Genomic DNA, 12,651 nt, shown 5'->3' on the forward strand with positions numbered 1-12,651 from the left:
TGAGTCACTTTTTTAACGTTAGCTTCTAGTGCATGTATAAAAATACGTTTACCTTATTTTAATCCATCCTACCACTGCACAAAACTGCATCAAAATCTAAAGTATTTGCAGCAATTTCCAGCGTAGTTCGAGGATTTAAGTCTTATAAAAAACGTACTGATCAGCTTTCCTCTCTGCATCTTTAATCCATTTAGCCTTACCGCCCGTTTAAAAGGATTACATATTCGGGATTCGTGTATTTCATAGGGTCGCTAATAGGTAAAAGAGGTGGTAAAAGAGTATAAAATATAGTGCACTTATTTACAGTACTATAACGTGTATGGAGTAAGTATGGAAGTGGTCGATTTGTAATCTCAGATTTTTGTTTAATACAAAAAAGAAAAATAATGTGTAGGTTGTTGATCCTTGTTGATCATAGAGACATAAAGTAACTTTTTTTATAAGTGGAATATCCTGTATATTACATAATATTTAACTTCTTACTCGCCACATAATGTTTAGGTATGTAATAAAGTCGTGTCATTTGGAGTAACTCTAAAAGAAGATGAGTGAAGGTGTATTAATAAATAACTACTTTCTTTGCAAAATATTTTATAAGGTACTCAAATTGTACACCGTTTACCTCTTGATAGTAATGAATTTCGCGACTGAAATTTTCTGGAGAATATAAAATGGTGTTGGAAGGAATACTAGATAATTCGTGCCTTACTCTTGTAATTCTTCGATATTTTGCGCCCTATTTTTGCAGACTGAATTTTTTACTTGACTTCTTAGAAAAATATTCAATGCAATTTTACTTGTGCAATATCACTACTGGAAATTTAGAAACCAGATTTTTAGTTAGCACTATTCCATATTGTTTTCTCGGAAAAAGAATAGTTCTGGCAATATAGATGAGCTGCTGTGTTCCATAGGTATTAGCAACAAAAACAATTCCAATACATAAGGAGCTATGACTACACTATGAAGTATACAACTTGCTGTTGCTGTACAAAAAAATCCTTCGTTTGAGATTTCAAGTTTTACATTAGACTTAACAAACCTGGCTTATTGGATTTCCGAAATTATAAAAAAACAGATATAGAAATATTCACTATTAGCTCATAGTTCATTTTTCATGCAAAATTAAAATTATGCAGAATTTAATATGAAATAGAAACGAGGTGATATAGAATATGCTTCAGCTAATAATAGAACCGCTAATTGTAAACGTAGATTCTAACGTTCAGACAATTTTTCCACTAAAAAATAATATTAATATGTTAGCCACAAATACTAAAATTTTACAAGATAATTTAAATGACAAAATCTCAGTGAATGCAGAATATCCATTGAGGAAAAGAAATGGTATATTTTTTGTGTTTGCATATTGCATAGAAATTGCAGTACTGAATTAAGTATATACTCCAAAATCTGCACTTTCGTCCATTTACTTTGCCATTTAGGACAAAATAGCTTTCATTAAAAAAGATTTTAAGATTGCGTTAAAGTTTCATTATTTAAACAACTTATAACCAATGAAATCATCAACTTTATAATGTTGAAAACCAACAAATATGCTGCACAAAAATTATTATACGACTGGACTGATACTAGCAGCGTCGAAATGATAATGTTTATACATATAAATTTTGTTCATTATGAGAATCAATAAGCTACATTTACATAAATTACATATCGGATAGGCGGACCTACCAACCTTGCACTGCGACCTTAAGGATCTATTTCACCGAGCAGTCCAATGCTTTTAACGAATGTTCCAAAAATAATCTGCGATCCAAAAATCGAGAATCTGATACGATTAACAGCAGGAAGTGGCATAAAATATGCTCAACTCTCTCCTCGTCCTCCGCACATAGTCGGCATTCATTATCATCGGCTAGACCCTACAAGTTGAAGTATGTCTTTAATCGGCAGTGCTCAGTAAAGACAACCATTAGAACTTCAATGCTGCTACGAGCAAGTCTAAAATATACAGTCCAATCCTATATTTGGCCAACGCAAATGATACACCAACTGCTGGCTCTGGCCCCACAAACGTTTTAGCGCTACCCTCTCGTGCTAGCTCGTCTGCCGCTTCATTGCCAGCAACCCCAGAGTGACCTGGAACCCAGATCAAAGAAACTCTGTTATTACAAATCAGTGTGTTTAAAGTTCTTTTACAGTTATTAACCAGAGTCGATACCGTTTTTACGGTTTGCAGCACCTGAAGAGCGGCTTGACTGTCTGAGAAAAATCGTACTGTCATGTTCTTCATCCCTCTCTCAAGAAGGATTTAGCATCCATATCAATAGCAAATACTTCCGCCTGGAATAAAGTACAGTACGTACCCAGGCTGTAAGCTTGCTTAATCCGAGGTGTCTCGCAGTATACTCTTGCTCCGACCCCTTCCGGTGTTCTTGATCCATCTGTGAACATGCAAATATCTGCCTGAACCAGAGAATTTTCGTTTTCGATCCAGGAGGCAGCACAATCTGGTATCAAGCAGACTGGTATCATGCCAAATCTGACGGCATTGATAGCACAATATCAGTGCTTATAAGATTTTCCGCAGTCCATTGGTAGGACATGTTAGAACAGTTTTGAGCATATTGCTTAAATCTGTAAATGGTAGTTCTAGCCACTTTCTCTATATGCAAATGCAAAGGAGATAGGCCAAGCAGATCAATAAGCTATCTCAGATGCGTTTGTATTAGTCTAATAATGATATGTAGTAATAATGAATGATACGTAACAGATTCGGTACGTTGTTTAAGTGCATACATATCGCCTACAACAATGATCTTTCCAATATTGTGGAAATGTATAGTCAACAATTTAGAAACATCCTTATTCCAGATGAGGAGATTGTCATTGATGAGACCATGGCGAGGTAAGCTCATATTCCGGCAAGATCCTCCAGCAAAGTTATATAAATATGAAGTCAATACCAATAAAGTATGCACGAATGAAGATTATACGTGTAACTTAAAAATTCCCGGTGTAAAATCAATTCTGCCATTACCGGCCATACCTATAATATTGATATGGAGTTACTCAAAAACCTTAAGGATTGTGAAAGAGTTCTGTACGTTGATAATGATTACAATAGCGTAACACTGCGCAAAGATCTTTCGAATTGCAATATATCGATGCTGCCAAGCCAAAACGGTATGAACGACATTTACTTGTTTTTTCAGGAAACAAAAAACTTTCACCGCGTCGTGATGAAGTAGGCATGTTTGACTTGGCAGAGTCGGTATATGAACGTTGTGGACTAATCAAAGAGGAATTCCTAACGAAGTTTGTCAAAAGAAATTGAAGAGGAAAGAGGTTTTCGGTAAACTCTCAGATGAAACGAGAGTAACAAACTGACAAGATAAACGTCCAATAATAATGATAAGTTCTATAAACTAAAACTAGAACTAACACTAGTACTGTCACTAGAACTAACACTAGACCTAGAACTCAAAACGTTGCTAAAAAAAGTGTTTGACGTTTCGGATGCCATGTTACAACTTTCTTAAGAAACAAGGACTTCAAACTTGTCGAACGGTAGGTCACAACGTCATGAAAGTTTTTAAGAGTTCCTTCTTTCCAGAATATAATATGAGTTTCAAAGGTAGACAATTTAATTTGAACACTGTTGTTTGATTTTTGCATTCTTGTTTCAAATTTTCCTTGTATTTAGCAATTAAAGGGACATTTTAGCACAGCTAAATGCGTTTAAATGACTGTACAGAGAAATGTGTATGTTAAAAAAAAATCAAGTTGAAAAATAATGCCACCCTAACGATCCATAAAGTCGAAAATTTTCAAAAAAACCTGAACACTGTCGTTGATAATAAGATAGATATCTCAATACATCCCAGTGTCACTCTATATTCCTTAGAAATATTTAATTGCAATTCGTTACTTTCAATACTTTTGACTATTATAGCACACAATACATATTAATATCGATCACTGACTCTGAATAGCTCCTAATACGCTTCAATGCCTCCCAATGATTCTCAATATAACCCTATATTTTTCACAGACTCGAAGATGACTCACAGCTGCGAAGCATTTCAAATATACACTTACAAATTTAATATAGGTTTACTTAAAACAGTAACATAACCAGTTTGTCTAAAATTACTCTCATGATAAATCTAACTAAGTCCTTTGTATGACACAAATTGCATACCACTTATTGCGTTTATTAATTCATTTCGGGTTCATCAATGTTAAAAGGATTAATATTTCGTTTGTTTATAGAAATGGTTTTCATCTTTCCACAAATCCAATACACTCATTCCTCACTCATCAATGCAGCTAATGTCTTTGTTTTGAAATCATTATCTAAAATATTTATAAAAATATCTATAATTACGCGAGAAGGTGCTACTTATCCATAAATAACTTCGTTACATTAAAAGTTCTTTAGATATAAATCGAAAATCTTTTAAATCGCACAATAAACATTTTCAATTAAAATCGTTTATAACTCGATACTTAAAGTAGATGGATTATTACGTTATTAAAAAGATCGTTCATAATGAACCATAAAAGCATTATTTATATACGGATTCATTTTAATAAAGTTATTTTATTACTCTTTATGAATTAATTGGTATTATCATTACTTTCCTAGAGTCTGAATATGAAAAGTCTAAAGTTATCTCCGTCTTCGTTTCAATTAAGACTGTTACTACTTCTTCTCTACTTTGAAGTCTGAATTAATAGTTAAAAGTAAACAATTTAATGGTACTCTAATATTTTTAAGTTCTTTTAAAGTAATGTTTGATTTAATTGAATTCGAATATTAATGAAAATTAAAGGAGATATATAAAGATAAAACACTTTAATTATAAAGCACTTTAGTTATCACACCACCAAGCATTCTCAAGCTGAAATTTCATCGCATCGTAAAGTCACCTTGTTGTAAATGGATTCGATTTATCTAGGTTAATGTTACTTTTCCCTTTAACTTTTTGAGGTACAGAAATAGAGAAGTATTGAATTTCAAGTAGTATTTTTAAAAATTATCCTAAAATATCTCAAAGAGAGTTAAAAAAGATTCCAAATCAATTTCAATTTACGCAATATTTAAACTGCATATATGATTTATTTATTTTTTTTAATGAGAAAAATCGACACAGTACCATTGACAAACAATGTTAATCCAATAAAATCCATCAAATTTGCGGATTTGTGACTAAATCGTTCATTATCTAAATCTGTTTTCACATAGATTACAAACTCGATCGAACGTTGTAACAGTAGCCCAGCCAGCCGGAGCTCTGGTGTTTAGTTAGCCTAGAAGCGAACAATTAATCGAACACGGTGTACTAAGTCTAAATATATCCTTCAGCAGAGATACCTTAGTACGAAAATAGACTTCTGGACCTGAATATCCGTTTTGTAACAAACCAATTGGCAGCACTGTTTGTATGTTTATTTCGTGTGGAATTACGATTCGTTTTAGTCTAGTACATTATGGGCGACAGAAAGTGTAGTACAACAGAAAAAGATGTTGAAAGACAACTGGATGAAGTCAGTTTGAAAATTAGCGAATCTCATATGTCTTTAGGAAAGGAAAAACCGAAAAGAATACGTAAGTGGTTAAATGATTTTCTTTAAAATCTGTCATGGATATTTAAAGACTATTTTAATGATGGTTAAAAAACCTGCCAAAAGTGTATATTATTATATATTGTTAAATTAAATTATACATGCACTATATTTTTTACAATAAAGGCTGCCAAATGATGATGGTTGTAAATTTATATATTATATGTGCTGCATTTGTTATGTTAAAATAGTGCGACTTTGACTTTAGAAATAGAAATTACAAATAAAAATTACATTTTCTCTTGTTAATATTCTTATTGTTGTTTAATATTTTATTTTTAGCTAGTTTAAACGGATCTGAAATTTTGGTATATTTAGTCTTAGCTGCAATGTTTGTATTGGGATGGTACAGTTTAAACAGTTGCTCGATCAGCAGAATGATACCAATCTATCTGATTGTCGGAGGTAAACATTTATACAATTAGATCGAGTATTGTCAGCGCAATGTGCAATTTCAGGTGCTGTGGGTTTGCTAATCAAAGCTCTATTGGCTACCACTAATGTCTACTTGTTTAACATAATGGTTTCAACAATAGCATTTTACGTAGTATGGCACGTAACCGGAAGTTACTACGTTTTCAAAGAGTACCAACCGAATTATGATCCAACAATTGGGCCGTATTGCGACCGTATTCCGTATTTATTAGCATTTTGGGTTTTAATTATTCAATACGCCTTGTTCGGTTTATTCTTAGTATTAACATCTTGCGAATACTTGATGAAGAAAGAAATAAAAACGTAGCCGAATCTTTTTTTTTGGGCGATACAATTCGTTCCACAAAATGGAAATTAGACATAAATTTCCAATAAGACGTAATCTTCTCTCGACGAGAAGCCCGTTTGTTTCCGGGCTTTGACGGTATTCGATCATCCGTCGTTACGATTCGCTGAATTCAATTCAAGACAATTGACCTGATGCTGTTGTGAGATATTCGAGTTTCAGGTCGAGAGGAATTAAATTTTAAGATAGTTTAATAGATTTTTTATATTATTTTCATTTATAAATTCAATAAATTTTTACCTTTATAAAGCTGTGTATCACTAAAACCTAGTCAGTCCTTTGTTATTAGACTAGAACTAATACTAGCATTAGAACTAACACTAGACCTAGAACTAGAAACATTCAGGTTTAGTCGTCTTAAGAAACGTACGGCTAAACCAGAATGGTTCTAGTTCTAGGTCTAATGTTCGTTCTAGTTTTAGTTCAATGAAAAATATAGAAAAATCTAACTCTGAATAACAACTAAAACTAGCATTAGAACTAGCATTAGAACTAGAAACATTCGAGTTTAGCCGTCTTACACGGTAAAAAATAACTAACTATATTTTAAATCTAACATGCTTCATTTTTCGAGTAAATATTTCAATCGGTTGTTAGAGCAAATTTTAGAGATTAAATGAATCTATGGTAAAGTGAATTATTAACTCTACGATGAATGAACACAGATTACATATTAAATCTCGGTAGAGTTGAAATTATAATCTATACAGATTTTACAATGCACTCGAAATTAGTGTTTGGTATATTGTTAATAGAATGCTATAATCTACGTAGATTTAGCACTATACTCAAAATTAGATTTAGGTATATTCTAAATAGAGTTATAAGAAAATAGACAGTGTTCACAAAATAGGTTTATTATTGTAAAAACTGAACAATCGAATAAATAATTGCATTTATGCTATCTTAAGATATACCAAGTCGCTATATTTAAGTAAGCATACTGAAATCATAAAACGAAATCATATGCAGGTGTCATTTTTAATGCAAAACACTGAAACTACTAACAAGAAAACTTAAACTAAAAAATAAATCCAGATTTTAATACCAAATAAAAATCAGCCTCTAATTGCGTTTGCGCTAAGTTTGCGCTAAGTCTTCTTTACTAGGAAATTGCACTTTGAATGCATTTATTTTCAACAACACGCCTTGTTGTCACATCAACACGTGTTCAAGCAAGAAAGGTTGTGAACTTGTTAGAGCTTTTCTGGATTTAGAGTAACTTTCAACACTGTTAAGAGTTAAATTTTAACTCTGGTATGTTTAACGTAAATCTACAAGAGGAAACTGTAATCTATTAGAGTATATTGACAAAATTATCTCTAATAGAGTTTATCCATAAGTAGAGTAAATAATAGAATAAAATTAACTCTAAAAAAACACTCTAAAAAAACCAGAATGGTTCTAATTCTAGGTCTGGTGTTAATTCTAGTTTTAGTTGAATGAAAAATATACAACAATCTAACGTTGAATAACAACTAAAATTAGAACTAACACTAGCATTACTACTAACACTAGACCTAGAACTAGAAACATTCGGATTTAGCGGTGCGTCTCTTAAGATTTTTGTATTATTTTCATTTATAAATCCAATAAATCTTTACCCTTTATAAAACGTGTATCACTAAAACCAAGTCCTGTATTATTTTTTGCCGTTAGATAGTTATTTTTTTACTACTACTATAAACTGATGCGATACGCGTGGAATTTAAAAAGCTCCGCGACATACACGGTCATTGATATTAAAAAAATATGGAATGTCATGACAAAAAAATGGAAACGCTGCGCTTGGTTTCAGTAAAAAAATGCGGGCTAGTACGCTGCGCAATCTGGCGACAGAAACTGGCAAAACACAAATACTGGGTTAGTCCGAGAGTCAGAGTTCGCGCTTTTCGTTCCATTATAAAACAATGTATCACGGGAACGTCAGCGACGAGTAAAGTTTTCTCATTTTTTTCAGTTTTAGGCGTTCGTCGCGCGAATAATTCTCTACCTCTCCAAAAACGATAGAGGAGGCACGGCTTTCGGTTTTCCGTTGTTGTTAACCCATTTTCGAGGAAGTCAATTTATCTTTTGTGTGTTTCATTAAAAGGCTACAAAGAGCGATTATGGGTCATCAATTATTTTCTGTCACCCCTTTTGGTATTTAGCCAAATCAGATAATACACAAACCTGCATTTACGATTTAACGAAATATAGATAATTATTTATTTAACAAGGAACGCAAAGTTTATCTTTAACAAGTTCAGAAGTTATTGCCGAGGCGATATAATCTTCAAGTTGTTAAAGATAACTCGAGGCTGAAGTGTGTAATAGACTTATTTGCAAACGTAAGCGCTGACCCCAATTAATAATATGTATTTTAAGGTAGCGTTAAGCGATAATTAAGATAGCAAGTTTGTATCGATAAACAATCCATTCCCAATCTTTTATTCTAAAAATTCCTTATATCACTACCCGATAACCGTAATTGTTCATAGTTATCTTATTTCTATCATTCTTTATTTCTACCGGTTTTCACTAAAATGTATCATCTTCAGGAAAAATAGAAGTAACCTAGTAACTTGTGATTATAAAAATTGTTTAGGTTATTAAATTACTTTAACTACATCAAAAATAAAATTTAAAACTTACCTCAAGACCCGAGTGTAGTAAAAACATTTTTAAATTATGAAAACACACTTGAAAATTCAGTAACAACATTTTTAACTTTAAATGTATGCATGGTTATAACAACTCTTGAGCTGGCGCGAAAAAAAATGTATGTAGGTTATGTTTACCAATTTTACAACTTAACCAACTAAAATAAAGTTGGCAGCGATACATAAAAAATGTTTTTCCTATTTTAATATTTTTACGAATGCATCAAAAATTGTTTGATTTGGTTTAAGAGGTAAGAGTTAAAAAGTAGTTAGTTAAAAAAAGCGGAAACGTAGAAATAGGGATGACACGGATAGGGGTGGGGTAAGCAAGAGACCTAAAACGTTGTAAGATCCTTTTGCGTTCGAATTTTATAGAGGAGGAAATATAAAACTTTTTTATAAAAGCATTATTTAAGATAATTGTAATTGATCATTAAAATACAAAGAAAATATGTTAAGAATGATTAAAAAAATAAATGTGTACTGATCTAATTTGAATTTTAGACCATTCTAAGAAGCAGTTTGCCGAAGATGACGTATATTATCCATCGAAATCGGTAGAAATAAAGAATAATAAATAAAATCAAGAATAACTGCAGAGAACTATCTTTTATGAACTAACTACGATGACAAAAGAAATTAATTATTGTGGGACGCTCAAATTGCTTTTATGGTATCTCTATTATTGTCATCTTAAGTTATTCAAAAACACATTGTGCCTGCTCCATACCATAATCCTTCAGTGTCCTCATATATATCATTATAAAATAGCCCAGCTCGCCTTCTTTTGGGATTTTTCATCTTTGAAGCATCATTAAGTCTCTTTTTATGACTTTACTTTTCATGTGTAACTTACAAAAAACTGTCACCCACATTCATCAAATGGTCGCAGAAGTTTATGGCAATCACTCCTTGTCCGAAAGAACTTGTCGTAAATGATTTCAAAATTGCAGATTTTGATGTTCAAAAATTGATTCACAAAGAATGTCGACAGGTTGACCGTAACTCTACCCGCTTCACTACGGTTACATCGAATGGGCAAAATCCAGAAAGAATTAATATCGGTTCCAAATCAATCGACGGAATGGCATATAGAAAAGGGACATTTTATTGGAACGACAGAAAAGAAGGACTTTTTGTATTCTATAGTGTCCAGGACATCCACCGAAATCAACAGCAAAGCCAAACATTCACGGAAAGAAAGTTTTGTTGTGCATTTTTGGAACATAGGTGAAACGGATACTGATATTCGTCAACAACAATTAGTGAAATTAAACAACAAATATACAAAATTAAACTGCAAATAAAATGTCAAAATGGGTCAAAAGACAAGACAAAGTGATTTTGTTGTATGCCAACGCGTGATTTTAGATTACAAAACCGATCATAGATACCATAAATGATCTGAAATGATCGCTTATATGATGATCACAGGTAACCACTTGTTTGCAGCAATGGCATGCTTCACCACTTCACCAAGGCTTGTTGATTGAGCTTAATGATCAAACATTTTTCTTGCTTGAATACAAGACAAGCTGAAATACATTTTCTTGTTTTATATTACTTTAAAAGAACTTACTGAAAAATGTAAAAACCAAGATAATTGACTTGTTCTCAATTTTTGACTTCATGCAAAATCTACATCTACCACATATTCCTGTGCAAGATGTATTGTATAGAACACAGCTAACAATCAATGAATTTTGTATACACAATTTAAAGGATGACAGATCATACTTTTACTATATCTACCTTATATGACTTATATGTATGTGTTACAGGGAAAGTCGATTGTTAGTAAGAGTCATTATGTCAGACTCCACGGTAGAACTGTTTGGTGAAAAACTGCAGCAAGACCGCTCGACTTTCAAGGTTAATTCACTGACATTGACCAAATTTAAATATGATGGCTACATTCAAAAAGTGAAAAATCTACAGAAAGTAACGATATCAGGCTTTTAAGACGATATGACATTATTGAATTAAAGGGTATCACAAAATTAATACACCCTGTCACAGACCACGACAGCATAATAAGGTATTATGTTTTTGATGAAGAGTTGTTTGGAGTTCTTAATGATGCGCATATATCCATTGGACATGAAGGAAGAGATCGAGAACAAAGGACATTTTAGTATTTTTCAGCTTGTGCGAACCTTGTGTTCAAAAATTGAAACATAAGAAAGTTGTAAAGCCTTTGTTATTCAAGAAAATGAATTCACGTTGTCAAGTGAACTTGATTGACTTTCAGTTGCAACATGATGAAAACTTCAAGTTTATAATGGTGTACCAAGACCATTTAACAAAGTTTGTTGTGCTAAGACTACTGAAATCAAAGACTGCGAACGAAGTGTGTAATAATATCATTGATATATTTACTTTGTTTGGCGTTCCTTGTATTTTACAGTCAGACAATGGCAGAGCATTTGTTAATACAATTATTGACAGCCTGATTAATACATGGCCGAACTTCAAAATGGTGCACAACAAACCGCGACATAGTCAGAGTCAAGGTAGCGTCAAAAGAGCCAACCAGGACATAGAGAATATGGAATGGATGCAAGATCACAAAACATCAAACTGGAGTGAAAGCTTAAAGTTTATTCAATTTATGAAAAACAGTGCATTGCATAGTGGTATAAAAAGCTCCCCGTATTCTCTCGAGACATGGCTTACCTTAAGAAAATTAAGTTCCTATGGATAAAACAATAGCTGTGAGGACCGTTGCACTTTAACAATCACTTGGAAGTGGACAAAGATTTTTTAAATGCTTTTGCAAAACTAAATGCAAATCCATGAAGTGCATGTGTAAGAAGAAAGATGTGCTTTACAACTCAAAGTGTCACAAACCTTTGCCTTGCTGTAATAAATGATAAACATTTCTATCTATAAGTATTATAAATGTTTTGCATTTTTATTAGTTTTTTATAAACATTTCTATCTCTTTATGTATTAATAAAGGTTTTGTCTTTTTCTGTGTTTTTATTAGCTAGTAGACCCTTTTCTTGTAAAAAGTTAACTTTTGCTACCTCAAGACAGTGAGAGTATACTTTCCCTAGGTATAGTCAACTCTGACTAGTAAATGTTGATCAAAATTCAACACTTTTCGCTTTTAATCAACTTTTCATCAACTGAAAAGACTAGTAAGAGTCGATTTTACGTCGGTCGAGTTAAGTTTTACTGCAGAATCGACTTTCCCTGTAACATATACATGAAACAATGCATTGAGAAGCTCAACATATTTAGTACACTTGCTCAGGGCAAAACAAAAATCATTCGAAGATAAGGCTGTCGATGGCTCTTATTAACACATAACTTTGTACTAAGAGGACATTCATTCCTGCCCTTCTTGGTAATCAACAAACCGAAAAAAGAAGAATTTATTGTGTTTGTTATCCATGCTGAACTGGATGTGGGTTTTTGAAGCTGTTGAACTAATATAATTAAAAGGGGAGCCCCGATCGACTGGCAAAGACCTGATAGCACAAATAGTAACAATTTGACTTATGGGGCAGCCCATAATGATTCTAATTTTTAATTAATAGGATTTCCCCATCTATCAAGAATCAGTTACAAAGTAATCAGAAAAGAACTGGCTATTGTCTACGCCGTTAATCAATTTAGACCATATTT

General features: G+C 32.5%; 2 protein-coding genes across 4 annotated transcripts in view; one reads left to right on the forward strand and one right to left on the reverse strand.

The window, feature by feature from the left end:
* The window catches only part of LOC111426445 (pseudouridylate synthase RPUSD2-like), a 235,226-nt gene that overhangs the window by 40,321 nt on the left and 182,254 nt on the right, over positions 1–12,651 (reverse strand). The gene's annotated exons all lie outside the window — the stretch shown is intronic.
* On the forward strand, positions 5,246–6,638 carry LOC111426478 (uncharacterized). Its single transcript, XM_023061018.2, has 4 exons — positions 5,246–5,578; positions 5,878–6,000; positions 6,054–6,231; positions 6,291–6,638. The coding sequence occupies exons 1-4, from the start codon at positions 5,461–5,463 to the stop codon at positions 6,403–6,405; spliced, it is 534 nt and encodes a 177-aa protein (XP_022916786.2). The 5' UTR covers positions 5,246–5,460; the 3' UTR covers positions 6,406–6,638.

The sequence above is a fragment of the Onthophagus taurus genome, chromosome 6, assembly GCF_036711975.1.
Source record: "Onthophagus taurus isolate NC chromosome 6, IU_Otau_3.0, whole genome shotgun sequence".
NCBI classification, from domain to species: Eukaryota; Metazoa; Arthropoda; class Insecta; order Coleoptera; family Scarabaeidae; genus Onthophagus; species Onthophagus taurus.

What these genes read in the sequence shown, in the direction of transcription:
- LOC111426478 (XM_023061018.2), top strand. Translation starts at nt 5,461, where the DNA reads ATGGGCGACAGAAAGTGTAGTACAACAGAAAAAGATGTTGAAAGACAA. An exon ending in GGAAAAACCGAAAAGAATAC is followed by an intron (nt 5,579 to 5,877) that starts GTAAGTGGTTAA and finishes TTTTATTTTTAG; the next exon opens with CTAGTTTAAACGGATCTGAA. An exon ending in AATCTATCTGATTGTCGGAG is followed by an intron (nt 6,001 to 6,053) that starts GTAAACATTTAT and finishes GTGCAATTTCAG; the next exon opens with GTGCTGTGGGTTTGCTAATC.